The sequence below is a fragment of the Oncorhynchus kisutch genome, linkage group LG20, assembly GCF_002021735.2.
Source record: "Oncorhynchus kisutch isolate 150728-3 linkage group LG20, Okis_V2, whole genome shotgun sequence".
Taxonomy (NCBI): Eukaryota; Metazoa; Chordata; class Actinopteri; order Salmoniformes; family Salmonidae; genus Oncorhynchus; species Oncorhynchus kisutch.
In genome coordinates this window covers 20,726,679-20,754,325 of record NC_034193.2, presented here as the reverse complement: position 1 = coordinate 20,754,325, position 27,647 = coordinate 20,726,679, and the positions used below count along the sequence as shown (strand labels likewise).

Below are 27,647 nucleotides of genomic sequence, written 5' to 3'. Positions count from 1 at the left end.
AGGTTGGATGGAGAGCATTTGTGAACAGCAGTTTTCAGTTCTTTCCACAGATTCTCGATTGGATTCAGGTCTGGACTTTGACTTGGCCATTCTAACACCTGGATATGTTTATTTTTGAACCATTCCATTGTAGATTTTGCTTTATGTTTTGGATCATTGTCTTGTTGGAAGACAAATCTCCGTCCCAGTCTCAGGTCTTTTGCAGACTCCATCAGGTTTTATTCCAGAATGGTCCTGTATTTGGCTCCATCCAACTTCCCATCAATTTTAACCATCTTCCCTGTCCCTGCTGAAGAAAAGCAGGCCCAAACCATGATGCTGCCACCACCATGTTTGACAGTGGGGATGGTGTGTTCAGGGTGATCGTTCCACTTCATGATTGTGTCCCACTTGTTGTTGATTCTTCACAAAAAAAATACAGTTTTATATCTTTATGTTTGAAGCCTGAAATGTGGCAAAAGGTCGCAAAGTTCAAGGGGGGCGAATACTTTCGCACGGCACTGTATATTGATAAAAGTCACCTTGTCCTAGAGAGATTTACACAGTTATCAGAACATCACGCCAAGGTAAGCCTACACTTCTTCAGGTTTAACGGCGGTTAGCATCCAATAAATGTTGCATTACCGCCACCTACTAGACTGAAGTATAACTCCCTTATACTGTGCTAAAAAGAAAATACCCTACCATCTAACACTACACTCACTAAATTATATTCATTTTTTTTTATAAATAAATAAAACCATCCTACTCCTATTTAAATTATTTACATCTATTTAGTCCTACTTCAGGCCACCAGCCTGAAATTATGGGACACCACTTAACACACCCTGGAAATCTTCTGACATCAAGTCTTGCCCACCCAAATACCTCTCTGCAGCTGCCACCACAACCTCAATTTTCTGCGACATACTTATTAATGCTAAAAATAGAATGTTACTGAAACATACAGTGCCTTCGGAAAGTATTCAGACCTCTTGACTTTTTCCAGGGGTCTGTCATGTGCCTTTTACTGAGGAATGGCTTCCGTCTGGCCACTACCATAAAGATCTGATTGGTGGAGTGCTGCAGAGATGGTTGTCCTTCTGGAGGTTTCTCCCATCTACACAGAGGAACTCTAGAGCTCTGTCAGAGTGACCATCAAGTTCTTGGTCACCTCTCTGACCAAGACCCTTCTCCCCCGATTGCTCAGTTTGGCCAGGCAGGCAGCTCTAGGAAGAATCTTGGTGATTCAAAACTAATTCCATTTAAGAATGATGGAGGCCACTGTGTTCTTGGAGACATTCAGTGCAGCAGACATATTTTGGTACCCTTCCCCAGATCTGTGCCTCAACACAATCCGGTCTCAGAGCACTTTGAACAATTAACATTTTTAAATTTTTTACCTTTATTTAACTAGGCAAGTCAATTAAGAACAAATTCTTATTTTCAATGACGGCCTAGGAACAGTGGGTTAACTGCCTTGTTCTGGGGCAGAACAACAGATGTTTACCATGTCAGCTCAGGGATTCGATCTTGCAACCTTTCGGTTACAAGTCCAACGCTCTAACCACTACCTGCCGCCCAATTCCTTCACCCTCATGGCTTAGTCTTTGCTCTGACACCTGTATATAGCCTCATTTCTTTTTTTTCTTTACTTATCTATTGTTTACCTAATACCTTTTTTTTTAACTTAAACTGCGCTGTTGGTTAAGGGCTTGTAAGTAAGCATTTCACTGTAAAGTTTACACCTGTTGTATTCAGCGCACGTGACAAACTTTGACTTGATTTGACATGCACTGTCAACTTTGAGACCTTATATAGACAGATGTGTGCCTTTCCAACTCATGTCCAATCAATTACATTTACAACAGGTGGACACCAATCAAGTTGTAAAGACATCTCAAGGATGATCAATGGAAACAGGATGCACCTGTGCTCAATTTCGAGTCTCATAGCAAAGGGTCTGAATACTTATGTAAATAAGGTATTAGAGTTTTTAAAGTTTTTTAATTTTAATTTCTAAAAACTGTTTTTGCTTTGTCATTATGGGGTATTGTGCGTAGATTTTTATTTAATCAATTTTAGATAAAGGCTGTAGCTTAACAAAATGTGGACAAAGTCAATGGGTCTGAATACTTTCCGAAGGCACTGTATATCACTTGTTGGCTTATCCCTCTGTACTGGTAAAGATCTACTACTCATAACACTCCTCTCAGGATCCCTCCCCCTTGACTCATCTTCCTCTACTTTCTTCACTGCCTCAGCATATGAAAACTTCTGCACTACTCTAACATTGGAATCCTCAACCTGCCTCTCTCGCACCGGACATTTCTAATTCAACACCATAGTATCCTCCAAGCTCATGAGTAAGCTCGGGGCCCTGGGTCTGAACCACGTCCTATTCAACTCGGTCCTTGACTTCCTGACGGGCAGTGTGGTGTTGCGCCTCTTCAATCTCAGAAGTCTGAAGAAATTTGTCTTGGCCCCAAAAAACCCTCACAAACTTTTATAGGTGCACACTTGGGAGCATCCTGTCGGGCTGTATCACCGCCTTGTACGGCAACTGCACCACCCGCAACCGCAGGGCTCTCCAAAGGGTGGTGCGGTCTGTCCAGCACATAAACGGGGGCAAACTACCTGCCCTCCAGGACACCTACACCACCCGATGTCACAGGAAGCCCAAAAAGATCATCAAGGACAACAACCACCCAAGCCACTGCCTGTTCATCCTGCTATCATCCAGAAGACGAGGTCAGTACAGGTGCATCAAAGCAGGGACCGAGAGACTGAAAAACAGCTTCTATCTTCAAAGTCATCAGACTGTTAAATAGCCATCAGTAGCACCTTAGAGGCTGTTGCCCTATATACATAGACTTGAAATCACTGGCCACTTTAATAATGGAACACTGGTCACTTTAATAATGTTTACATATTTTGCATTTCTCATCTCATATGTATATACTGTATTATATTCTACTGTATCTTAGTCTATGCCGTGCCGACATTGCTCGTCCAAATATGTATATATTCTTAATTCCATTCCTTAACTTTGGATTTGTGTATATTGTGTGTAGTGTTGTGAAATTGTTAGATATTACTTGTTAGATATTACTGCACTGTTGGAGCTAGAAACACAAGTATTTCGCTACACCCGCAATAACATCTGCTAAACACGTGTATATGACCAATAAAATTTTATGTGATTTGATTTCCACCGGTCTAATGTCCATTGCTCTTGTTTCTTGGCCCAAGCAAGTCTCTTCTTATTATTGCTGTCCTTTAGTAGCGGTTTATTTGCAGCAATTTGACAATGAAGGCCTAATTCACACAGTCTCCTCTGAACAGTTGATGTTGAGATGTGTCTGTTACTTGAACTCTGTGAAGCATTTATTTTGGCTGCAATCTGAGGTGCATTTAATTGCCCATTTCTGAAGGCTGGTAACTCTAAATAACTCTGGGTCTTCCTTTCCTGTGGCAGTCCTCATGAGAGCCAGTTACATCATAGCGCTTGATGGTTTTTGCGACTGCACTTGAAGAAACTTTCAAAGTTCTTGACATTTTCTGGACTGCTTATTTGAGCTTTTCTTGACATAATACGGACTTGGTCTTTTACCAAATAAAGCCATCTTCTGTATACCACCCCTACCTTGTCACAACACAACTGACTGGTTCAAACGCGTTGAGAAGGAAAGAATTTCCACAAATGAACTTTTAACAAGGCACACCTGTTAATTGAAATGCATTCCAGGTGACTACCTCATGAAGCTGGTTGAGAGAATGCCAAGAGTGTGCAAAGCTGTCATCAAGGCAAAGGGCAGCTATTTTGAAGAATCTCAAATATAAAATATATTTTGATTTGTTTAACACTTTTTGGTTAATACATGATTCCATATCTGTTATTTCATAGTTTTGATGTCTTCACTACTTTTCTACAATGTAGAAAATAAGAAAAAAATAAGAAAAACCCTTGAATGAGTAGGTGTGTACAAACTTTTGACTAGTACTGTATATGCTAACATGATTTTGTTGGGCAACATCAAAACTCAAAAGAACAGACAACAACTCTTCTGTTTCGCCACTCATGCCACCCTGTCTTCGTCGCACCATACGACGAGCATCACAAACATCGGGAATCTTAAATGTTTACATTTTTTAAAAGTTATTTTTTAATTTCACCTTTATTTAACCAGGTAGGCCAGTTGAGAACAAGTTCTCATTTAGAACTGCGACCTGGCCAAGATAGAGCAAAGCAGTGTGACACAAACAACACAAGAGTTACACATGGGATAAACAAACATACTGTCACGTTCTGACCATAGTTCTTTTGTGTTTTCCTTGTTTTAATATTGGTCAAGACGTGAGCTGGGTGGGCATTCTATGTTGTGTGTCTAGTTTGTCTATTTCTATGTTTGGCCTGATATGGTTCTCAATCAGGGGCAGGTGTTAGTCATTGTCTCTGATTGGGAACCATATTTAGGTAGCCTGTTTTGTGTTGGGATGTGTGGGTGGTTGTTTCCTGTCTTTGTGTTTTCTGCACCAAATAGGGCTGTTTTGGTTTTGCCACGTTTATTGTTTTGTAGTTTGTTCATGTTAAGTGTCTCTTATTAAAGAACCATGAACTTCAACCATGCTGCATTTTGGTCCTCCTCTCCTTCCCAGGAAGAAAGCCGTTACACATACAGTCAATAACACAATAGAAAAGTATATATACAGTGTGTGCAAATGTAGTAAGATTACGGAGGTAAGGCAATAAATAGGCCATAGTGGTGAAATAATTACAATTTAGCAATTAAACACTGGAGTGATAGATGTGCAGACGATGAATGTGCAAGTAGAGATACTGGGGTGCAAAGGAGCAAAAAAATGTTAAACAATATGGGGATGAGGTAGTTGGGTGGGCTATTTACAGATGGGCTATGTACAGGTGCAATGATCGGTAAGCTGCTCTGACAGCTGATGCTTAAAGTTAATGAGGGAGATATAAGTCTCCAGCTTCAGTGATTTTTGCAATTCGTTCCAGTCATTGGCAGCAGAGAACTGTAAGGAAAGGTGGCCAAAGGAGGAGTTGGCTTTGGGGGTGACCAGTGAAATATACCTGTTGGAGCGCGTGCTACGGGTGGGTGGTGCTATGGTGACCAGTGAACTGAGATAAGGCGGGGCTTTACCTAGCAAAGACTTATAGATGACCTGGAGCCAGTGAGTTTGGTGACGAATATGAAGCGAGGGACCGCCAACAAAAGCTTGGTTGAAGAACATGCATTTAGTTTAGCTTGCATTTAAGAGCTGTTGGAGGTCACGGAAGGAGTGTTGTATGGCATTGAAGCTCGTCTGGAGGTTTGCTAACACAGTGTCCTAAGAAGGGCCAGAAGTATACAGAATGGTGTCGTCTGCTTAGAGGTGGATCAGAGAATCACCAGCAGCAAGAGCGACATCATTGATGTATACAGAGAAAAGAGTAGGCCCACTGGGGTAGTGGTAAAAAGAGTTTACCACTACCCCAGTTATCACTCCTTTTAATGGCACCCTTTTCTTATTCACATATCTTGTCCCCATTCGTTTAACGCAGAGTGCCTGCTGGTTACCCTCACCGATTCCACAGCACTCAATTCTGTTTTCACCTACCCTGAAACCACAAATGGATCAGCCAAAAGACAAGGGTCCACTTTTCCCCAAAACTTCACTCCTACTGTCAGACTCATCTTTCTCGGGCTCCGAGAACTTCACCACACCTACCACCTCCAATACTTCACCCTCATTCACTTCCATTTCTCCTCCTGTCTTCAGCTCACTCTGCTTACACTTTCTACCATTCTTCTTTAACAAACCATGTCCCTTTTTTCCTCCATTTTTAACCGACTCAAGCTCACCCTCTTCCTCCCTCTTTATCTTAGATCTCCTCTGCCTCTCTTTTTCCCTCCATTCTTCCTCCGTATTCCAAGTATACGTATCATTATGATAATACTGCACTTCTCCTGACATAACTTCTTGTTCTTGCCTTCTCAAGGCACGCCATTTAATCTGCTGTCATAATCTCAGTACAATCAGCACAAGCCCCTCAGGATTTAAACACTCAACAGTGCATCGCACTGCTTTCGGTAAGCCTACACGAAACACAGCCCTTATTTTAAGTGTTTCTAAAATGCCCTATGGGAAAATGTATGGTGGGATAACGATCGCTTTTATGAGTATTATGGGTATTATGTCTCATCCTGTGGTATTTTAGTGTGTTGTGTGAAGAAACTGCCCATTTTAGTGTCCTTTTATTGTCCCCAGCATAAGTTGCATCTGTGTAATGGTCATGCTGTTTAATCAGTTTCTCAGCTGTCCGGTGGATGGATTATCTTGGCAAAGGAGAAATGCTCATTAACAGGGATGTAAACAGATTTGTGCACAACATTTGAGAGAAATACACTTTTGTGGAACATTTCTGCGATAATTTATTTCAGTTTATGAAACATGGGACCAACACTTTACATGTTGCGGTCGTTTATATTTTTGTTCTGTGTAATTTGCGCATATACTAGCACGAGCCGAGCGAGACTCTTTCCTTGGCGTGAGTGAGTTCGGAACAATTGAATGTATGCGTCTTAGAAGTAGTTATCACATACAAACTTTAGTTATATGTCCATACTCCGAATCAAATATGATTCCCAAAAATAACATGGTCGCTGTGGTAGAACGTTTATGTTGGTTGTCGATGTTCTGCATTTATCAGTGCCATCAGGTAGACTGATTTCAGACGTGTCCATGCAAATATGATTATTAGGGAAATCGTTCTTCTTGCAAAGCATGTACATTTTTTAATCGAACTATTATATTAATCTGACTCCACAATAATCGTATTATTGTATTTCTTCAGGGAAGTTAACATTACCATACTCACAAATATATTTGTTTGATATTTTGATTAGTTCACATTGACCATTCAGATTCAAGGAACGAAAAGACTGAACTAATATTTGTACCTTTTTGTTTCTGGGATTTTACTTTTAACATACACTGCTGACAAACAATTAATAGTTTGATATAATTGTTTAATTATATCACTGTATAATTTCTTACAACGTTATTTCACCTTCAACAAATCCGCTCTGCCTCCTACTACTGTGCGTGTACCTTTAACAGGATTTCAGCCAATGGACACACTTCGCGCGTAATTTCAAACGTTTTCAAATGTCTATCTGTTAGAGGGCGAAGAAGTCCTCCGCCGGGCTTGTAAACAAAATAGTCCTTCATATTTTAAAGCACATTTGACACACTGAAATCTGTAAAACGGGGTATATGTTTTACAAAATATAATATCCAATATATTTTATGACCTACCAAGTCCACAGCACAACTATGTATTTTAATAAGATTGAATTGTGCGGAGGGATTTCATGTACACTGAAGTACGCTAACCGTTTTGCCAAGCGCAGTAAGGAACCGTCCACATCTACACATTAGCTAAAGATAGGTAGGGCAAGATAACGAGAAACAGTTTTAGGAAGGTAAGGCGAGCCTTTTAAAACAAGGTTGATGATTTTATCAATCATTGTTATAGTTTAATAAAGGGTAAAATATTATCCTGTAGTTTATGGACGACCAGCTGTTTTGAAGAATATTTGAACTGCCTCAGGTAACGTTAACAAAATAATGTATAATTGCTTGCAAATGTAGCTAGTTAACGCCTGCCAAAAGTTAGATCGGGTAGAACGTTTCAAAGTGGCAACAACATTTGGCTTCGACTGCCCGTTCACAACGGTGTTGAAATAGCCATTCTACATTGGTTGGTAGTTTGCTAAATGTGTTTATTATGAATAATTCGGTAACACTGAAGCGCGTGGGTAGTTGGCTAGCTAGGTTAGCACAGTGCCATGCTTGTTGGAATACATGTTGGTTGGCGATTCAATTTTAAAGTCAAATGTAACTAATTTACAAAGACTGACGCTAGCGTTTACAATCCTCAAACGTATCCTTACTTGGCAGTTGTAACCAGTTGGCACAGATTATTGATCAATACATTGTTGCGATGATGTTACAAATCAGAACAATGTGGCTAACTAGAATCATTGTTGAATCAGTCATATTTTACACGATCGCTCATTATCTTAACGTTTGTTTCTTTGTATTTTAGGTAAAGTTGAATTCAAAATGTCCCTGCACGGGAAAATAGTTGTAATCAAAAGGAGTGGCGGAGATGGGACTGAGTTTCCTCTGACTGCATCATGCTTATTTGGAAGGTGAGAAAAAGCATTCAAATTCTGTCAACAATACGTGTAATACCATGGAAGTGAGAGTCATTAAGTATGTTTTCGTTTTTTTTATTGGTACTGTTCAATGTATGAAAGTCAACTTTTACTGCATGTAATGAAACGTGTTTTTACTCAGTGGTTCAATGTTGCAGTCTAGCCATTTTAAATTTGTAAAGAGGCGGGCTTTCTTCTGCTGTCGTTGATCAGTATTACAGCGTTTCAAAAGACATGTCACCCAGATCCTAGAGGCCCATTCAACTTTATCCACTGAAAGTTAACTGGTTTGGGTTTAGCACACCCATGTTGATAAATTGCCACACGTTTAACATTTACTCAACTGGACTGTTCCTGTATGTGCTGCTGTTAACCCCAATACGTTTTGCTGGAGTGACAGTTTATGGTAGGGTGTCCACCCATGGGTGACAATTGTACTTCCTTATGTTATAAAATACATTTGACCAATAAATGATTATTCATGTTCTAAATCTTTCAGTGGTATCTTTCTCTAACATATCATTGACATGATATCCAATAAGATTTGGATTTGGTAACCTAATACATCCGATAATAAGCACCTAGCTCTGACATAGTTGTGCAGATTTCTCATAACTTTAGAGGATTTTGTGGTCGTCTTCAAAGCTGCATGACATGAGCTGAATTAAATGTGTCGTTCAAAGATTGTTTTTTGAAATAAATAAAAAATATATATATTTCAAAATATATATCTGAGAAGCATATTAAAGATTAAAATACTACATGCCTCAAAATCGACATCCATCTTAGCTCTAAATAGTTTAATGTCCTCCAGATTCGAGGCGAAAGTGAGCCTGTCAGGTGCAATGTCACTTTTAAAAAAACAAAACCTTTATTACCCTTTCTCAGGCTTCCATTTATTTAGTAATCCTAATTTTGGCCATCCTACAAGGGTAGAAAATAACTAATTATGATAGATGTGGTTTGGGCCCTTTTTCCCATTGGTCAAAAAAAACATTTTTGATTGGACACCCTACTAATGGGGTTATGAAATATAATTGACATGCCATAAACACATGTTGTATTGACAGAACCAAATCTTTATGTATGCAATGAAATCAAAATGTAGACAACCTTTTTACATAATATAATGGTGTTTTTGTCTCTTAGGAAACCTGACTGCGACATTCGCATTCAACTTCCTCATGTCTCCAAGGAGCATTGCAGGATTGAGTTGAATGAAAATAAAGAGGTAACTATAGTCAGTCGATATACATTGCATTCAGGAAGTATTCAGTTTGCTCTACTTTTTCCACATTTTGTTACGTTACAGCCTTGTTCTAAATTGGATCAAATGTAAAATAATTCAGATCTACACAATATCCTGTAACGACATGGCAAATATATAGATATATTTTTTGCCAATGTATTAAACTGATACCTTATTTACATAACTATTCAGACCCTTTTGAAATTGAGCTCAGGTGCATCCTGTTTCCAGTGCTCATCCTTGAGATGTTTTTTTGGGTCCACCTGTTGTAAACGGTCCCACGGTTGACAGAGCAAAAACCAAGCCATGGGGTTGAAGCAATTGTTCGTAGTGGTCTGAGACCTGATTGTGTCGCGGCACAGATCTGGGGAAGGGTACCAAAACATTTATGCAGCGTTGAAGGTCCCCAATAATAGTGGCCTCAATCATTCTTAAATGGAAGAAGTTTGTAACAGCCTAGACTCTTCCTAGAACTGGCCAAACTGAACAATCAGGGGAGAAGGGTCTTGGTCAAGTCTCAAAACAAGTCTTAACCTGTTTTGCTTTGTCATTATGGGTTGTTGTGTGTAGATTGTCCCCCCAATGTAATCAATTTTAGAATATGGCTGTAATGTAACAAAATGTGACAAGTCAAGGGGTCTGAATGCTTTCCGAATGCACTAATTGCTGTCTTGAATAAGTCGGCTTTATTTTAATATCTGTAGAGCAAGTATTGAAAGACCGTTTTCTCTTACAGGTTATTTTAACTAATTTGAGTTCAACGAACCCGACCCGTGTCAATGGGGAGGTTTTTCAGCAGTCTGAACGTTTGAAACATGGAGATGTAATCACAATTATTGACCGTTCTTTCAGGTTTGTGCATCTTCTGTCGGTTTATAACAGTCAGAGAATAAGAATTATGTGTTTAGTCTGCTTACTGTCTTCCTCCACTTTGATGGACAGCATGTCATAATTGGACAAGTGTTTGTCATTTTGAACATGCACATGGATAGACACTATGATAATGGGCCTTTGTAATTATTTTTCTTCAGGTTTGAATACCCTCCAGCACCCACTCCAAAGAAAAATCGATATTCTACTGCTAGCAAAAGTGAAACTCCTCAGGTATTATGCATGTTGCACACTAAAAGTAAAAGCCTGAGGCATATTTGATAATAAAGCATGACTTACTATTCATTATATGCACCATTTAGGAAATCTACCTCATGAATTGCCCTAGAAAGTCTGCTCAAGCTGTCTTTGTCACAGGTTTTACATGAAACCCAAGCAAGGGATACCAGTGCTAAAGATGGAACCAACACTTCTGATGTCAAACCCAAGGAGGATGGAAGTCTTGAACAGAACAAGCCAAGCTCCCCTTTCTGTGAGCTGTACCAAATGTTCAAACAAGATCTGGATTCCAAGACTCCAAAGAAAGCACTTGGAACACCTGCTTCGAGGCTTTGCCCACAGAACCCTATCTCAACCAGGAAAGTGGATGGGGCGTCTGTCATTTCCACACCCAAGAAGGCGGAGACTGAAAATGTGTCACCTGTCACTGGAGTGACTCCAAAATCAGCTCAGAAGAAGCGAAAGTCCCTCAAAGGTCGGGTTGTTGAGGGGAATGTGCCAGTCGACGATTTCATCCAACTGCCTCCATCTATTCTTGAAACTCCCAAAGGTAAAAGGCGTTCTTCAAAGTCCATAACACCCACCACTGTTGAAGAAAAATCCGCCCCTGTTTCTCAGAGGAAAAGTCACCTGGCAACCCCCGAGAAGTTCACTGCTAGTGAAGTGGCTGAGCAGATTTCTGAGTGTCCGACTGCAGAAATCCTTACGACCCCCACTCGGAGGAGGAGTAGGGAAGCCACTCCTATCAAATCTTTGATAACTGGGGTAGAACCACCTGCTGATGCTTTCGTCTCAAACCAAGACCAGATCGTACTAACTGAGAATTCCACGCCAAGTACTCCTAAGACCGAGCACTCCCGCTCTCCAAGGCCTGCTGGGGAAAAGCTTCAAGCCCAGGATGTGCTTTGTGAGCTGGAGGTGACCGCACCCATCAATGGTGAGGAAACGATGCCCAGTTATTTTCCAATAGCTGTCACGTTTTTCACGTATACATATTAACCTACTTTGAAACTTAAGCAATGTCAATTATTTGATTTACATTCTGTATTATTCCTATGTTTAACCCAATGTCTGTATATATGTATAAACAATGCCATTGATCATGTGACACCATTCATTCCTATGCGGAGACTCGATAGCGCATTGAAGTCTGTTAAGATGGCTATCATGGAGACATGCACAGTTTGAGCTACTCCGGGAAGTGACTTTACACCCTAGCTGCCCTCTCTCAATCACTGACTCAAAGTTCAAGGCCGACCAGAGTACTGCAGGCCGCCGTTAGCAACTAAATTATCCTTAACTACTTCTGTGTGCAATTTAAAATAACCTTTTCAAGGATCTGTTGTCTATTGGTCCCATGATTCTTCTAAAATGTTTCCATTCCCTATAATAGTGGTCCTGTTTTCTGCTAACAATGCCTGTAGTACTGCAAACAGCCATGAACCTCTGGTTTCAATGAGAGTGGGCAGTTCTCCCCTGGTTTAACCTAAGGTGTCATGTCCTCTTGTGATTGCATGTGTTTGACCACTATAATAAAATATTTTTCATTTCCATCTACTCAGTTAAACAGTCGTCTGCTAAGAAACGGAAGAGTGGAGACCTTGAAACTGAATTTCCAACACCTCTGTGCAAGAGGAAAAGGGTTTCATTTGGAGGTCATTTGGAGCCGGAACTGTTCGATAAACGTCTTCCTCCTGACTCCCCACTATGCAAAGGTGCCACTCCTGGACGGCGAAGCTTGTGTGCCCCCAAAATGAAACAGTCACTCCTCAGGAGAGCGTCTGCAATTGGTCTGATAAAGGCAAGTTCAATAATATACTGTTGGTTTGTGTGCTGACTTTGCTCATTTCACATATATTGCTGATTCTCACTTAAATAACTTTTGCATTTCATAGGAGCATGAACAATCTGCCCCAGAGAGTCTTAGCGTGAAAGGAAGTCCAGGAAAGAAGGCATCTCCCAAGACTCCCTCGCCTGCCAAGAAGTCGCCGAAGGCATCTCCCAAGACTCCCTCGCCTGCCAAGAAGTCGCCAAAGGCATCTGCCAAGACTCCCTCGCCTGCCAAGAAGTCGCCGAAGGCATCTGCCAAGACTCCCTCGCCTGTCAAGAAGTCGCCGAAGGCGTCTGCCAAGACTCCCTCGCCCACCAAGTCGCCAAAGGCGTCTGCCAAGACTCCCTCACCCGCCAAGTCACCGAAGGCGTCTGCCAAGACTCCCTCGTCTGCCAAGAAGTCACCAAAAGCTAAAACGCCATCTCCAGGTAAAGAGAAGACCCTGAAAACTGCTGTCAAGACTCCATCTCCTGCTCGAAGAAAGTCTACATTAAAAGATGAATCTCAAACACCCAAGGCTGGGAAAACTCCCAAGACCCCTGCAAGTTTGCCATCAGCCAACACGACACCCACCATGCAAGGCCGGTTCTCAGTGTCCCTCGTCAGCACTCCATCACCCACCGCAGACCAGGACTCTGTCCTACAGCCGTCTGTCACTGTAACGCCTCGTGTTCCTTTGAGGCGAACGACAATGTCGTCTACCTCGAAGACGACACAGAAAAGCGCAATGAAAAATTCCCTTCAAGTCATCCGTAGAAGAAGTGGTGTTTCTCGGGCATCTATGAAAGGTATGCATCCATTTACTTCATTTCCTATTTGGGATTCAGTAACTTTTTTTTGTTGCTTTTTGTATTTTGATTCCAATCTAAGTGTTTAATTTCCTTTGTTTCAAGTTGTGAATTCCTGGGCTGACATTGTGAAGTTTGGCCAGACCAAGACCCAAGCTGTTATCCCAACCAAGAAAACCACCCGAGTGACTAAGACGAAGACTGTTGTACCAAAACCGAAGGTATGTTTCAATAGTATTTTGCCCTCCATGGCTGCACTTTATGAAATTTGTCTAGTGTAGCAAATTGAAGCTTGTTGTTAAATTGACTTCAATGGTAGTCTTGATTTTGTTTTCCTATGGCTACATTACCTAACTTGTTGTTTGTTCTGTTACAGACACCTGTGAGGAAACTCATAGGACATGTCAGCACTGGTCATGCCGATTCACCTGTGACTATTGTTGTGGGCAAAGCTCACAGGCTGAAAGCCATTCAGCCAAGTGGGGCCGCCCCAAAGCTTGTCCACAACATTGCTGTGCTAAAAAAGAACATGAAAATGGATGAGGATTTGTCAGGTAATTGTTCTATTTCCTAATCCCACTGTTCTATGTGCATATGTTTTTCATGTGGGGTGTTGGTAAATATACTGTATTGTAAGAGTGCCTCACTCTGAACTTTTTACTTGCCCTAGAGAGTAGAGCCGGTGAGTGTTTGTTATGAAGATGGTTAGTGACTTACTCTGTTACTAGCAACCATTTTAATAGGTATACATAAACATGCGCTAAGAAAGCTGTCATAAATTAAAACAATTATTTGGCGCTCTGGAACTCAAACCAGGGTGCTCAGAATTCGGCGTAGATTGCCAGGGTGAATTTATGAGCTCATCCATTGTATATAAAGGACTTGTTACATACATTGTTCTCAAGTAAAGCAACCTGGTTTTGTTTGGTTTCAGGCATCGCAGACATTTTCAAGACCCCTGCTAGGCAGAGGAAGTCTGTGGTCAATGTGCAGAGTGCCCTCAAGACCCCCCTGAGAGCCCAGTCTACATCTATGATTGAATCATCAGGGATGAATACCCCAGAGGAGACTGGTAAGTGATTTTGGGGGGTGTGGGCTCAATTGCATACTCCTTGTCCCTCCCCTCTGACCTTCTCCAATGGGTTTTGAGAAGAGGCGAGAGGACACAAGGAGTATGTAATTGAGATTCTCCCTATGATCATGTCAAGATGAGTATGAATGATGAAGAATCTGGTGTGGGGGACTTTTTCTGAATTGTACACTTATATGTTTCATACGTTGTTTTTATGCTCATCAAACTATTCAGTGACCACTTGTGCGCTGTGGATGGGGAACATTGTCATCCTATGGGGGCGTAGCCGAAATAATGCCCTGCCCAGCATTTTTATACAAGGGTTGGTAATTCCAGTCCTAGGGGGCCTGATTGGTGTCACAGTTTTGCCCCAGCTAACACGCCTGACTCCAATCACTTAATCATGATCTTCAGTTTAGAATGCAATTTGATTAATCAGCTGTTTGCTAGGGATGGAGAAAGTGTGACATCAATCAGGCCCTCCGAGGTCTGAAGTTGCCCTGCCCTACATGATGTTAATTGCTTAATTAACTCAGGAACCACACCTGTTTTCAATATACTTTGTATCCATTATTTACTCATGTGTTTCTGTTATTTTGGCAGTTAGCTATATCATGCTGAAATCAGTTGACACTAAACATATCCTATCTTCACAGGTGAAATGGTGGTGTCTCCACTTGTTTTTTCTACTGCTAAACGGGGAGCGTACAACAGCGATGCAGTCACTAGACTCCTTCGGGATGGTCAAGAATCCAGTTTCATCACGGAGGAAGCTGATGACTCCCGTACTACACAAAATGAGATTCTTGCCTTAGAGAGGTCTTCAGAGGAATCGAAGGAAGAACAGCGGCCAGAATCAAAAAAATCTATTTCGACTCCCAAACAGAAGAAACCCGAACAACCCGAGTGTCTCACTGGAGTGAAGAGGATCATGAAGACCCCAAGACAGAAGGTGCAACCCATTGAAGACCTCAGAGGAAAACTGATGACAACTCCAAGAGGGCCTAAAGCTTCTCAGGAAGTAAGCTTAGTTGGTGTAAAGGAACTGCTGACCACCCCCAAACAAATTGCTGGACCTGTTGAAGAGATGTCTGGGAAAGTCCAAGATGACAACGTCCACAGCGAGACAAAAGAGGTAAAGGCAACACGGCTATTTCTGTGTAGTTTCAGCTCCATTGTTCTCTTTTTATAACACAGATGCTGTTTGGTATAATGGTAAGTTTACACACAAAAGTCTTTGGCATAACTTATTTGCCTGTTATGTTTATTAGCTGTTGAATGGTTTATTTAATCTTATCCCATGACTATAATAGGTTCTGAATATTTCAACTTTATCAGCTTTTTAATTAAAAAGGTCTTTGTTTCATTTTCAGATTCACGGTGACGCTATTTCTCCTAAATGCCTCTCAGGTAACATATCTGCTTGCTAGATAGCTAACATAAGCATTCACAATGCACAGAGTGACAAGTTAGCTTCACCCGTCAGTCCACATCAATGTTTGAATAGCAATTCTACATTGGTGTTTGACGCTCTGCTTATTCTGCTACCGGTAATTAGTTTACACGGAAGAGCGTGGTTACTTGGCTGGCTAGGTTGGTAAGCACAGTGGCATGCGGGTTCAATGCAGCAATACATATTGGTTGGCGATTCAATTCTTAACTCATGTAACCTACGAGTAGTTTACTACTATCAAGAGGCACTGCAATCACTCAACTTAATCTTGCTAGGCAGTACTAACCAGTTTGCACACAGGTTATTGGTTGCTGTTCTTTTTACGAATCCTAACAACTTGGCTCCCCTAGCTAGCTCGTGCCAGTAGCTAGAATCATTGAGTCACACATTTCACATGATTGCTCAATGTCCTAACATAATTTTTTTAATTTAGGTAATGTTGAATTCAAAATGCCCCTGTTCGGGAAAATAGTTGTAATCAAAAGGAGTGGCGGAGATGGGACTGAGTTTCCTCTGACTGCATCATGCTTATTTGGAAGGTGAGAAAGAGCTGTTCAAATCTGTCAACATGTGAAATGCCATAGCAGTGAGTGCCATTGTCTAAATGTAATATATTCATAGTTTTGTATGGTACTGATAATTTTATGAGTCTACTTTTGCTGCATGTATGGAACATGGTTTTTACTTGGTGCTATTTTGAAATAACAACAGGTTGATTTACAATACCGGGAGGAAGAAAAAACGTCATCTGAAATGTGTCAAATTATATCCAGCCCAGGGCTCCAGCTATGCATTTGGTTTGTTTACTTGCTAGCCAATCAAGCTTCTTGATTACAGCAGAGACATTTGCTTAATCTTGACATCTAGCAAGTTAGCAAACCAAATGCATAGCTTGAGCCCAGAGCAGGATATAATTTATTTGACACATCTTAGATTTCTTAATGTTTTTGCCAATCCCTACTTGGGGTCACTTTTAAATTTGTGACGAGGCGGCCTTTCTACTGCTGTCTTTGTTTGTTGAGCTTTGTTCACTATTACAGCTTTTCGAAATTTTTCAAAAGACATGTCACCACAGACCCTAGAGATCCATTCAGCCTTATTCACTGAAAATTAATTGTGGATTGGATTTAGCCTGCTCTTGTTTATAAATTGCCACACATTTAGCATTTACTCAACTGAACTTTTGTTTCCATATGTGTGCTGTGTGAACCCCAGCAATTGTAGCTGTTGCTGGAGTAACAGCTTATGGGGATAAAGATAAACCATGAAATACAACTTAAATGCCTTAAACAGTAAAAAAAAAAAAGTTTAATAATGTGACAATCATATATTTGCAGAGCTGATGACGGGTATACAATGAAATCAGGAAATGTTGACAACCTTTCTACAGAATATTTATTATGGTCTCATTGTCTCTTAGGAAACCTGACTGCGACATTTGCGTTAAACTTCCCGAAGTATCCAAGGAGCATTGCAGGATTGAGTTGAATGAAAATAACAAGGTAATTGCAGAGTCAGCCAATATAATTGCTGCCTTCAATAAGTCAGTTACTTTAATTTTAGTGTCTGTAGAGCAAGCATTGTAAGATACTCCCCCCCCCCCCCCTTCTCTTGCAGGTTATTTTAACTAATTTGAGTTCAACGAACCCGACCCGTGTCAATGGAGAGGTTTTGCAGCTGTCTGAACATTTAAAACATGGGGATCTAATCACAATTATTGACCGTTCTTTCAGGTTTGTGCATCTTATGTCAGTTTATAAGTCAGCGAATAAGAATTTATTTAATGTGTTTAGTCTAGAGCCTGACCGATATGGGACTTTTGATCTGATTTTAATGTAAATATTCACTGTTAACCTCTTGAAGCTAGGGGGCACTATTTTTATTTTTGGAAAAAATAACGTTCCCAAAGTAAACTGCCTATTTCTCAGGACCAGATGCTAGAATATGCATATAATTGACCGATTATGATAGAAAACACTAACGTTTCCAAAACTGTCAAAATATTGTCTGACTATAACAGAACTAATATTGCAGGCGAAACCCTGAGAAAAATCAAACCAGGAAGTGGCTTCTATTTTAAACTCCATGTTCCATAGACTCCCATTGCTCAATTTTAAAGGGATATTAACCAGATTCCTTTGTGGCTTCCCTAAGGTGTCAACAGTCTTTAGACATAGTTTCAGGCTTTTATTTTGAAAAATGAGCGTGAAGGATCACATGGCATAAGTGGAGAGGTGGGGGCTGTCGGAGTAAGTTGAGTAAAGCCGCCATTGTTCCTCCGCTGTTATGGAAAAAGCTACACACTCTGTTGATATATTATCGAATATATATATATATATATTTTTTAAACTATCTGAGGAATGATTATAAAAAATAAAAAAAACGTTTGGCATGTTTCTGTCGACACTTTAGAATTTCCGTCTGCGTTGTCATGACCTCTTTCCTGTGGATTTCTGAACATAACGTGACAAACAAACGTCAGTATTTTGGGTATAAAAATAATCTTTATGGAACAAAAGGAACATTTGCTGTGTAACTGGGAGTCTCGTGAGTGGAAACATCCGAAGATCAAAGGTAAACGGTTAATTTGATAGCTTTTCTGATTTTCGTGACCAAGCTTCCTGACGCTAAGTGTATATAATGCTATGCTAGGCTATCGATAAACATACACAAACGCTTGGATTGCTTTTGCTGTAAAGCATAATTTCAAAATCTGAGACGACAGGGTGATTAACAAAAGGCTAATCTGTGTTTCGCAATATTGCACTTGTGATTATATGAATATTAGTTAGTAATATTATTTGACTGTTGCGCTATGCTATTCAGCGGTTGCCGACGAAAATGATCCCGCTACAGGGATAGGTAGCGTCGAAGTTAACTATCTGCCAAATATTTTATTACTATAGCTGGAAAGAAAAAACATACATTTTCTGTATGGATTGCGCTTAAAACAGCCCTGCAAAAATACTCTAAGCTTATTTCCTACATTTGATTAAAGAACATTAAATGTAAGCAAATAAATTTGAGCACCAGAATGACAAGATATGTTTATGGAAAAACTGTTACTCTAGTGAAATGAGGATAAACTGTACTGGCTGCCTCGTGCTAGCCTGCTGGAAAATGACACGGGGACACATTTTCAATGTATTGGTATTTACGGTAGCTATGTTGTCATCAATTGAAGAGCTGTGGTCACTGAATTCTGGTAGTTGTCACTTAAAATGAAAAACATAACTCACAAAATTGGCTGCTGGCATATTGCTGCCTTTCGCCCCAAGCGTTGCCTCAGTGAACGGTCCTTGCTTACCCCATTGAAGTTGAAATGTAAAATGGTAAGGGTTATGGTTTAGTTAGGGTACTCTCCACCACAAAAAAATATATATTTTTAGAAGCAATAGAAATGCATATATTAATGTGTCTTGTTTGCCACATTTATTCTATTAGACACCTTTAATGCATACTTTTTAAATTGTGAGTTAAACACAACTAAGAATAAATATACAGTGCCTTGAAAGTATTCACACTCCTTGACTTTTTCCACATTTTGTTGTTACAAAGTGGGATTAAATGTGATTTAATTGTCGTTTTCAGTCAACAATATACACCGTACAAACATTCTAAGATTTGTTAACGATAATGAAAAATAAAACCAATCTTGATTAGAAATGTATTCAACCCCTCAATACATGTTGAATCAACTTTTGGCAGCGATTACACCAGTGAGTCTTTCTGGGTAAGTCTCGAGCTTTCCACCTGGATTTGCCAACATTTCCCCATTCTTTTAAATTCCTCAAGCTCTGTCAAATTGGTTGTTGATAATTGCTAGACAACCATTTTCAGGTCTTGACATACATTTTCAAGCAGATTTAAGTCAAAACCATGACTCTGCCACTCAGGAACATTCAACATCTTCTTGGTTAGCAACTCCGGTGTAGCTTCGGTTTTGTTTTAGGTTATGATCCTGCTGAAAGATGAATTCATCTCCCAGTGTCTGGTGGAAAGCAGACTGAACCAGGTTTTCCTCTAGGATTTTGCCTGTGCTTAGTTCTGTTTCTTTTTTATCCTGAAACTCACATCCTTAATGATTACAAGCATACCCATAACATGATGCAGCCACCACAATGCTTGAAAATATGGAGCGTGTTGTATGTTTGGGGCAAATGCAATAACACTTTGTTCAGGACAAAAGGTTTATTGCTTGGCCACATTTTTTTGCAGTATTCCTTTAGTGTCTTATTGCAAACAGGATTCATATATTCTTTATCTACATGCTTCCTTTTCACTATTTCAATTAGGTTAGTATTTTGGAGTAACTGGTGTTGATCCGTCTTCAGTTGTCTCCCTTCACAGCCGTTGTTTTAAAGTCACTATTGGCCTCATGGTGAAATCCCTGGCAGGGGAGTTAGGAAGAACGTCTTTGTAGTGACTGCGTGCTTTTAAAAAAAATACATGCCAATAGGTGCCCTTTGTGGCATTGGAAAACCCCCCTCATCTTTGTGGTTGAATCTGTTTGAAATTCCCTGCTTGACTGAGGGACCTTACAGATAATTGTATATGTGGGGTGCAGAGATGGGGTAGTCATACATTTTTTTTGTTTACAATATTATTGTACACAGTACATGCAATTTATTGTGACTTTTACTCCTGAACCTTTGCCATATCAAAGTGGTTGACTATGTATTGATTTTCATTTTTAATGAATTTGCAAAAAAATGTCAACACAATTCCACTTTGACATGGGATATTGTGTGTAGGCCAGGGGGAGGGGGAAATCTATTAAATTCATGCTGTGATACAACAAAATGTGGAATAAGTCGAGGGGTGTGTCAACTTTCTGAAGGCATGGTAAATATTTTAGACATTACTAATGTTACTGTCCCCATTACAAAAAAAATATTTTTTTTTACTCATTTGTTCCTTGAAACGTTTGAAATAGAATTTCATGATTTCCTATGGAGAACCGCTCCTACTGGGGAGTGCCAATATGGCCGACCGTTGACTTGAAAGCCTCAATAGAGCTTCTGGTTTGTTCAGCCATCGCTATTGGGAAAGTGTATATAGGGTTTTAGAATAAACAAACTCTATTTTCCATCACTGGCTTAGGCGGTCTTATACATTTTTTTTTCTATGAGATGATAGCAGTCAGTTAACATGACCTTTTTATGAAGCCTTTATGGTCCTTATGTGCTTTATTACAAAAAGACGATTACAATTTTTTTTTCTTTCTGGCAAATACATAGCATCAGCAATCCATGGTTTATGTACATAAATGAATGCGTTGGCCAACTGACTTTAGAAACGAGGCATTCAGAGGCATCAAATCTTCCAATGCGTTATCAAACAAATCTAGAAAATAACTGAACGAAGCATCACCTAATGCGCTCGACATCTTTAATCAATACCTTTTGACATTATTAATTAAACAGGTCTGGCTGCGGTTCGGGCTGCCACCCAGACGGAACCGGCATGGACACGTAGCCAACACCACTATCAACAATAGCGACAAGTGTCACATCAAAGGTGACGGGCTCACTGTGCTGAAAGGGCAGGGACCGTAATAACTGCACTCCATGGCACCGATGGAGAGCCAATTCTGGTCAGGCACGGCTGATACAGGCGACAGCCGTTAAACACAGCATCAAATAATGCTAAAGAATAAGCAGCCCATTCACTCCAGTAGGCCCCATGAAATCATACCAATACAACAGCACAACCATTTTATGTCACAAAAAAAAAAACGCTATTACCTTCCATTGCAAATATAATTGATCATGTCTATCACACTGACATGGGATCTAAAGTTTTACATGCAACAATGTTTCAGTCATTGTTTTCAGAGATGGCTAACAGCAAGCGAGCTGCAACAAAACAGTGCCACTCATCAGATAATCAGCTGTAAACAGTATGAATGTACATCTTAAAGGTTAGCAAATTAGCAAAAACATCCATCTTGAAGTTAACAGCTGCTGCAGCTGCCTTCGCTATTTTGTCACTACAACAAAAGCTAGTGAACGTTACTAGTGTGAGCAAACTACTGCTTGTGACACTGATTATTTTTCTCTTGTCGAGTCCTGTAAATGTGATTGGGTCATTCCACTGTCACTCATTCTGCTCTAATACAGTTGAATGCCAGAAGCCTTCTGTCCAGCTTCTGAAGGCCTAGCCAATGGCTGGCTGAGCTAGCTCAATTTTCCTACCCAGAGACCACCGAAGAGAATCCTGATTTTGATCATTTTCTCTATTCAGTATTAACCCTGCTCTTTACAACACAAACTGAAGGCATGGAATCAGAAAATGATTACAATTATTGTAAAGATGAAATACAAATGACATTTTAATTTAATTTCTACAAAAATATCTGAAGGCCTACAACTGATTGTAACACATCGGATTTTGCGGGCTTCGCTAAAGGACTAATGAAATGCAAAGAGTCTACTTTTCCTCATGTTTTCTCTGCACCTTATCTCGGCCCTTTTCGGTGGATTAAGCGCTGATGCAAATACATCCGTAAAAGGCTGCTATCGTCCGTTTTTTATTATATCGGCCCACCGATTTTAAAAATCAGGCAGGCTCTAGTTTAGTTTGCTTATAGTCCATTTTAAAATGTGATGGACAGCATGTCATAATTGAACAATTATTTGTCATGTTAAACCATACACTTGGATCCATAGGTTTAATGGTGTACTATTAACATTTTAATTTGATATTTTCCTTTTCAGGTTTGAATACCCTCAAGCACCCACTCCAAAGAGAAATAGATCTTCTAAACAGAACACTCCAAGAGGGCCTAAGGCTCTTCAGAAAGTAAGCTTAGATGTTGTGAAGACCCCCAAGCACGTCGTTCAACCTGTTGAAGAAATTTCTGGTGACGCCCAAGAGATTCCTGATGCCATGACAACCGAGGCAGTGGAAGAGCTTGCTGCTGCTCTTGCTGAGGCAGTGGAGGAAGAACAACCTACTCCTCTTGCTGAGGCAGTGCAGAAGGTAGAAGAGCCAGTTTCTGCACATGCTGAGGCAGTGGAGGAGAAACAACCTGCTCCTCTTACTGAGGCAGTGCAGGAGGTAGAGACCGTTTCTGCACCTGCTGAGGCAGTGAAGGAAGAGCAACCTGCTCTTCTTGCTGAGGCAGTGCAGGAGGTAGAAGTGCCAGTTTCTGCACCTGCTGAGGCAGTGAAGGAAGAGCAACCTGCTCTTCTTGCTGAGGCAGTGCAAGAGGTAGAAGTGCCAGTTTCTGCACCTGCTGAGGCAGTGAAGGAAGAGCAACCTGCTCTTCTTGCTGAGGCAGTGCAGGAGGTAGAAGAGCCAGCTCTTGCACCTGCTGAGGCAGTGGAGGAAGAACAACCTGCTCCTCTTGCTGAGCCCGTTGCCGCACCTGCTGAGGTAGTGGAGGAAGAACAACATGCTCCTCTTGCTGAGCCCATTGCTGCACCTGCTGAGGCAGTGGAGATGGTACATCTTGACAGTGAAGAGCCTTCTGTTCCAGTAAAAGGTAGAGTAAAGAAAACTGAGGGGATTGTGCCACCATCTGCTAGAGGGAGATCGGCAAGGCGTAATGAGACCAGTAGCGTTGAGGCACCAGCAGAAACGATGGACTCTGTGGATGTCCAGGAGAAAATGGCAGTTGACCCAGTTCCTGCTGAAAAGCTCAAGAGAGGAAGAAAGGCCAAAGAGGCTTCTGTAGAGAGAGTTGAATCAGTGCAGGAGAACGCTGTTGAAAGTGAGAGTGCTGAAATTCCTCCAATTGAGGACCAGCAGCCAACTTCTGATGTCCCCGTGGAGAAACCCAGAAGAGGAAGAAAGGCCAAACAGGCTTCTGTAGAACAAGTTGAAACCGTGTTGAAGAACACTGAAGCTGTGAGTGTTCCTGTCACTGAGACGTTTGAGGCCCAGACTCCAGTCGTTAGGTCTGAGAGAGGAAGTAAGCCTAAACAGGATTCAGTAGAAGAAGTTGAAGCGGGGGTTCTTGAAATTCCTCCAATTAAGATTGTGGAAGCCAAGGAGATGCCTGCTAGTGTTCCTGTTGAGAAACCACAGGCAAGAGGAAAACGGGGTAAACAGGAATCTGAAGAAACCAAAACAATGGAAGAAAATGTTGTGGCGGTTGATATTCCTACAGAAGAGGTGGAGGCCTCAGTCCTGTTTGCAAAACCCATAAGAGGAAGAAAGACTAAGCAGGAGCCTGTAGATCAAGTGGAGTCTGTGAGTGTTGAAACTCCCATTGAACAAGTTGAGGCCCAGGAGCAGGCCACTGTGGCTCCAGTTGAGAAACCCAAAAGAGGGGGAAGAAAGACTAAGCAGGCTTCTATAGAGAAAGTTGAGCCTGTTGAGGATCACCCCGTTGAGTCTCTGACTGTTGAACTCCAGGAGCAGACTACTGTGGCCCCAGTTGAGAAACCCAAAAGAGGGGGAAGGAAGACTAAGCAGGCTTCTATAGAGAAAGTTGAGCCTGTTGAGGATCACCCCGTTGAGTCTCTGACTGTTGAACTTCAGGAGCAGACTACTGTGGCCCCAGTTGAGAAACCCAAAAGAGGGGGAAGGAAGACTAAGCAGGCTTTTATAGAGAAAGTTGAGCCTGTTGAGGATCACCCCGTTGAGTCTCTGACTGTTGAACTCCAGGAGCAGGCCACTGTGGCTCCAGTTGAGAAACCCAAAAGAGGGGGAAGAAAGACTAAGCAGGCTTCTGTAGAGCAAGTTGAGGATCACCCCGTTGAGTCTCTGACTGTTGAAGCCAAGGAGCAGACCACTGTGGCTCCAGTTGAGAAGCCCAAAAGAGGGGGAAGAAAGACTAAGCAAGCTTCTGTAGAGCAAGTTGAGCCTGTTGAGGATCACCCTGTTGAAGCCCAGGAGCAGACTACTGTGGCCCCAGTTGAGAAACCCAAAAGAGGGGGAAGGAAGACTAAGCAGGCTTCTGTAGAGCAAGTTGAAGATCACCCCGTTGAGTCTCTGACTGTTGAATTCCAGGAGCAGACTACTGTGGCCCCAGTTGAGAAACCCAAAAGAGGGGGAAGAAGGACTAAACAGGACCCTGGGTGTGTCCCGCCAGTATCCACAGAGACTCCGGCGGAAACATCTGCTCCCCCTACAGAGAACCCTAAAAGAGGAGGAAGAAGAGCAAAGCAGCAGAAGGTTCCTGAAGTGGTGGAAGTTGAGAACATGGTAGTGCAGGAGGTCCACCTTCCTGCACAAACTGAGGTTGATGCTAGACCAGAGTGTGAAGAGGCTGATGCTGAAGAACTGCTGGAAGCTCCGGTTGTCAAACAAGGATGGAGAAGGAAGGCAAAAGCCGTTGTGAAGGATGAAGTGCCTGCCAAGCGAGCACGCAGAGGAGCAGCTGATTCCACAAAGGTGCCCACTGTTGCAGAAGCAACTGTGGAAGTTCCAACTGAGCCTGTCAAGCGAGGTAGAAGGGCAGCTAAATCCATAGTCTCTGCAGATGAAACCACCATTGCAGCTGAGAGCACTCCGTTGGAGGCTGAGGTAACAGACACGGAGGTTATGACTGCTGTGGTTAGAAGTGGAAAAGCCCCTAAAAGGGGAAATGCTGTTTCTGAAACGACCTCTGACCAGGCAAATTCTATTGACGGCATGGAAACCATTGACGAAGACTCAAAAAAGACCTCAAAATCTGTGAATTGGAAACCTGATTTGGAAGTTACACACAAGGTCACCCCTCTTCCTAAAAGGAAGACATCCAGACGGAATGATACTGTTCCTGTTACTAAGGTTGAACAGCCTGAACGGAGTGAAGAACAGCAGGTTGTGAAGACAGTGCGAGGGAGAAGAGCAAGATCTTACGTCGCGGTCAAAGAGGAGACCGTACAATCAACACCCTCAAAAAGGGCACGCCATAGCACAATAGAGACCTCTGCTGCTGAAGCCACGGTCCCCATTTCAAAGCCAGTAAACGAAAGAAATGCAGCAAGATCTATGACAACTGAAGAGGCAGATCTCTCTGATAAAGCTGTTCCAAAGGAGCCTGTCAAGAAAACAAGACGTGCAGCAAAGTCTACTGCAGCAGCTCCCGTTGAGGCCACGAGCACTACTCCTGCTGTCCCGGAGGGAGAGACCATCCCCGATGCCACAGTTGTGGCTGCTACAAAAGGAAGAGGTAAAGCGACAAAAGGAAAAGCGGTATCTCAGGAAATTGACATTGAGCAAGGTACTGAGTCGGAGCAGCCGTGTAAGCCCCGCAGAGGGAGAGCGGCAAGGAAATAGAGCTTAGGCAGTCATAGGCAGATTTTTGTTTGTTTTTAATGCTTTGTTATAGAAATGCTAATGCTCAACTTATTATTTTTTTTGTACTTGCCTGGAGTTACAGATGTATAATTGAAGGCCAGTGCTTTACAATATTATTCTGATTTTTGGTCTTAATTGTGGTTAGTTTTGCTACATTCTCTGAATATTTTTTTACATTTTTAAAGAATTTTGTATTTAGACTGAAAATAGTTTGGGTGAAATTATTCATATTAAAAATCAAAAAATTAAGTTGTCAGAATTTCTTATTATGCTGTAGCATTATTGAGTAGGTTCTGGTACTGTACATTTTTATATTTGTCTTTGATTTAACTCCAACACATACAATACCACATGCATGGAGGTTATCCCCACACATTATTCATTCAGATTAGTGAGGATACATTCACAAACGATTCAAGTATTTCCATTGTGGCTGTCTTGGCCAAAATGACATCGCCGTTTAAAAGAATAACAATGCTTTGTTTGACACACACAAAGCAAGGAGGCAGCTCTTGTATGAAATGGTTTCCAGAACCTGTGAAGAGAACAAATGGTGCAAAACTCCCCATCTCTGCCCCAGACCCTCTGAGGAAACAAGTGGTCATCTTTACTGTCAAAAAGAAGCCTTGTAAGCTTCAAACATTTGGGATCTGCATAAAGTACGTGTCAAACTCATTCCACAGAGGGCCGAGTGTGCAGTTTTTTTTTATCCTCACTTGTACTTGATTGAAGAATTGAGGTCACAGATTAGTTAGGAACTCCCTTCACCTAGTTGTCTAGTTAGGTCTTAATTGAAAGCAAAAACCAGCAGAGTTTGACACCCCTTGTCATAAAGTAATTGTCTGTCAGTTGTCTCGGAGTAAAATAAAGAAGGAATCGTTCTAAAGTTCACATACTGTGCAGAAAAAGGCATTGTGGTTTAGATGACTTCTGACTGCATCTAGAAACAAAAGATGAGATGCAGTTTTCAGCTGGCAAGTATGTTGACCCTGCCAGATATTGTATTCCTCTTATAATTTCTAGTATGTGCAAACAAGCTGTGTAGGAAATGTTCCATGTTTATTCTAGCTGCATTATAAACATACAATTATTATGATCATTGACCATCTAATACCGAAGCTGTGTTTGAATACTCGTATTAACCTGCACTAACTGTATATGTGACAGAAATTGAGTATGTAGTATGCTTATTGGTCATCGTATGGACATAGTTAGTATACCAAAAGTTCCCGGATGTCGCACTAAATTCGCCAAAATACGAAGTATACAGGCAGTGGACAGTATTTCTGTGCTTTTAGGGCCCATAATTGAATTTCTTCAGAAAATGGGCGTGGCTTCACAAAAATATTCCGGTTTGAAAGAGTGGATACAAATTCATTGCTTTAACTAGTTATGGCAAATGTTAACATGTTGAGCAATGTAATAAAGTAATTACTTTTAAAAGAAGTTACATTACATGTTATGTTGGCTGACAATTGATTAGATATGCTATCTCTTATGAAACACATATTATGTACCGGTATGTTGCTAACATTAGCTACCTACTAATACATCGAACTTGCCAGGCATTATATTAACTATATGTTATTTAACTAACTACGCAACATGTGTTGACTTGATTATTTAGGATTATTCCAATTTCATAGCGCAGAATAACGCTCAACACCTGTTGAATATGACCGGTGTCAATATTGACAGTAA

At 41.1% G+C, this 27,647-nt stretch overlaps 1 protein-coding gene across 4 annotated transcripts; it reads left to right on the top strand.

Moving 5' to 3' along the window:
* Window positions 1-7,405: 7,405 nt before the first annotated feature.
* mki67 (marker of proliferation Ki-67) lies at window positions 7,406-26,195 on the top strand. Of its 4 annotated transcripts, none has more exons than XM_020453653.2 (18): window positions 7,406-7,597; window positions 8,096-8,201; window positions 9,357-9,438; window positions 10,193-10,308; window positions 10,488-10,560; window positions 10,705-11,503; window positions 12,129-12,367; window positions 12,462-13,185; window positions 13,291-13,406; window positions 13,562-13,739; window positions 14,120-14,257; window positions 14,914-15,392; window positions 15,631-15,667; window positions 16,144-16,249; window positions 17,131-17,212; window positions 17,328-17,443; window positions 22,430-24,332; window positions 24,561-26,195. In XM_020453653.2, the coding sequence occupies exons 2-18, from the start codon at window positions 8,113-8,115 to the stop codon at window positions 25,923-25,925; spliced, it is 6,642 nt and encodes a 2,213-aa protein (XP_020309242.1). In that variant the 5' UTR covers window positions 7,406-7,597; window positions 8,096-8,112; the 3' UTR covers window positions 25,926-26,195. The 4 variants fall into 4 exon arrangements, with proteins under 4 accessions (XP_020309242.1, XP_020309241.1, XP_020309240.1 ...); XM_020453652.2 differs by having other exon boundaries at window positions 22,430-25,265; window positions 25,302-26,195; XM_020453651.2 differs by having other exon boundaries at window positions 22,430-26,062.
* Window positions 26,196-27,647: the final 1,452 nt, after the last annotated feature.

Coding starts and splice junctions, on each gene's coding strand:
- mki67 (XM_020453651.2), top strand. CDS start 8,113: ATGTCCCTGCACGGGAAAATAGTTGTAATCAAAAGGAGTGGCGGAGAT. Junction 13,407..13,561: donor CTGTTGTACCAAAACCGAAG/GTATGTTTCAAT, acceptor GTTCTGTTACAG/ACACCTGTGAGGAAACTCAT. Junction 14,258..14,913: donor GAATACCCCAGAGGAGACTG/GTAAGTGATTTT, acceptor CTATCTTCACAG/GTGAAATGGTGGTGTCTCCA.